Source organism: Solanum verrucosum, unplaced genomic scaffold (genome assembly GCF_900185275.1).
Source record: "Solanum verrucosum unplaced genomic scaffold, falcon-dt-bn FXZP01000222.1, whole genome shotgun sequence".
Lineage (NCBI taxonomy): Eukaryota > Viridiplantae > Streptophyta > Magnoliopsida > Solanales > Solanaceae > Solanum > Solanum verrucosum.
The window spans coordinates 573,251-576,013 of record NW_026020027.1 but is presented as its reverse complement, the minus strand read 5'-3'; the positions used below and the strand labels follow the sequence as shown (position 1 = coordinate 576,013).

The 2,763-nt window shown below is 29.7% G+C and overlaps 1 protein-coding gene across 1 annotated transcript; it reads left to right on the top strand.

Moving 5' to 3' along the window:
- Positions 1 to 452: 452 nt before the first annotated feature.
- Positions 453 to 2,513, top strand: LOC125821178 (vascular-related unknown protein 1-like). The gene is made up of 3 exons (XM_049500590.1): positions 453 to 779; positions 1,562 to 1,627; positions 2,165 to 2,513. The coding sequence occupies exons 1-3, from the start codon at positions 462 to 464 to the stop codon at positions 2,294 to 2,296; spliced, it is 516 nt and encodes a 171-aa protein (XP_049356547.1). The 5' UTR covers positions 453 to 461; the 3' UTR covers positions 2,297 to 2,513.
- Positions 2,514 to 2,763: the final 250 nt, after the last annotated feature.

Here is a 2,763-nt window from a genome sequence, read left to right as displayed (position 1 = left end):
ACCTCATGTAGAAAAAATAATAATAACATAATTGCATCAGACGTCAAATATCAATAGAAAAAAAATAACAGAAACAACACCTCCAAATATGAGTTTCCATTAAATCTAAGAACCATACTTCGTTAAGTATTAGATAACCGAATAATAGTTGTACCTGTATAAAATTCTTATGTTTCTCAATATGGTCTCTATCATCATCTCTATTCTTCTTATCAGTTCTCTTTATCTTATTAAAAAAATACACACTTTTGAAAAACTTAGGACTAAAATTGTTCAAAAGTAAATTTAAGGAACTATTTTGAATTTATCCTAAACATAAGGGACCATTTGTGTTATTTTCTCTTGCATTCTTTTATCTATAATCAATTTCTCCACTATATAATTCCAACATTTCTCTAATGAGAGTGACCAAAAACCTAAACTTATATATATTTTTAAAAATAGTTCTTCTTCTTCCTCTTATGCAAATGGATAATTCTTCCACATGTAATAGTTTTTCTAATTATAGTGCAAAAAATTCAGATTATGATTCCCAAGAAGAAAGTAGTTGGACATTTTATTTTCAAGATTTTATGTCAAACAATAATAATTCTAATGAACAAAATTCTTTGTGTTCTAATGAATTACACATCAATAAAAATGGTGGTTTAGCTATTAATGAAAATAGTATTAATAATAATAATAAATCTGTTTTTAAGAAGAGAAAGATGAAAGGAGTAGCAAGAGAAGTTGATGATGATCTTGAAGATACAGCAAGTTCACCTGTCAATAGCCCCAAGGTTAGTCAAGCATACTTTTCTTTTAGTTTCCGACCGATGTTCGGTATCTGTTTTGGGGTTTGACTAATTTGAATTCACCTTGAGAGGTCCTACTACTTTCTCTTCATTCTAAGGGTTCAAACTCGAAAACTCTAATTAAGGATGGATGAATATTACTTATCATGACTTTTGGTGGTGACTTTAGTTCCTTTAGGTTTTCTATAAGTCGTGTTTGATGTCAGTTTTGAGATTTGACTAATTTGGATTCATGTTAAACGGTCCTACTTTCTCTTAATTCTAAGGGGTTCAAACTCGAGTACTCTGATTAAGGATGGATGAGTACTTATCATGACTTCACCATGACTTTTGGTGGTGACTTTAGTTTCTTTAGGTTTCCTATCAGTCGTATTCGATGTTTGTTCTGAGGTTTGACTAATTTGGTTTCGTGCCAAGAAGTCCTACTTTAGCTTCATTTTGAGGATTCGAATACCTTTAGTTAAGAATGAATGATTACTTACAATTTCATGACCTTTGGTGGTGACTATTTAGTTTCCTATTGGCTAGTGTTCGATATCTCCAAATGGTTTGGCTTTACGTCGGGAAATTCAACTTTGACTCGATTTTCATGACTCAAATCCAAAGCCTTTACTGACGGATGAAGGAATACTTACCACCTTTTGATGATGACTTTGTCAATATAACTAGCTTGCTAGTAATTAATTTTATTAATTTTCATTTACCTTTTATTTAGGGGTTTTATTCATCTCTCTTTTTTTCTTTTCCCTATTGCTTTTAATTTGCAGGTGTCTTATATGAATGAGTTGTGCTTTAAAAGTCAGAAGGGGAAAAGTTCTGCAAGTATTTTTGAGGTAAGAGCTCATCGTGTTTGGTACGATGAAAGTCATTATTCATCGAATTTTTTTTTTTGTAAAATAAAGAAAAAGAACCAGCATTATTACAATTATTTTTGTTTTCTAATCGATGTCCGGTATCCGTAATAGATATTCCAACTAATCCAGATTCATAAAAGCGCTTTCTACCACAATTTTTAATATCCAGAGCTCAAACTTCAGACTTTTAATTAAGGATAGAGAGATCATATCCATTCCATCACAACCAGTATATTAAGATATGGATTAAGATTTCATCATATTTAACTTTACATCGCGCTATTATTACTATTCAGAGAGTCAATAAGATTTTTTAGTGAATGCAATTTCTTCAAATACATTTGAATTGATAACTAGTGTGACATAGCATTTTTATGTAGTTTTTTACATTTCATCCAAAAAAAACACTTAAAGATTCTATATATATGGTTAAAGTTATATCGATAATTAAGTAGTTTGACCTTCGTACTCTTAATCCCGCTATAAGAAAATTCTTTTGGAATTTGTTTTCAACAGGGAAAAGGAAATAGTATTTCTGGCCAGCAAATGATGACTAGTGGATTGAATAATTCTACAAAGGAAAATGACTCTACACAATTGAAGAAACAAGGATTATGCTTAGTACCTATCTCTATGTTCACAAAGTGATGCATGGATAATTAAATTTGCTACTCCTACATAAAATGTATATATATTTCTCTATTTTTTTCGTTTTCACTCGATATTTGGTATCAATTTAGAGGTCTGACAACATTCGATTTTGCATTGAGAAGTCTTGTGTTAAGGGATAAAATGTCCTCTAACAAAGACGACTTTATTCTCATGGCTCGTATCGAGGACATGCATAAACTTACGTACCATATATATCACTCTCTTTAATTGCAATTGTTCTAAAATATCTATTATTTTAGAAAACCAAGACATATTTATTATCTTTCTTTTAAAATTCATTAATTAAGTTATTCGATTAAGAAAGAGAGATAATTGTTATATTTATATATATATACTCTTACAAATTAAAACTATATTAAATGTCTTTTTTAAAAGGTGCGTAAAAATCGGAAAAAATCCTAAGAAATATCCGTTGGAAATATGTTTTTTTCATAGGAAAAACT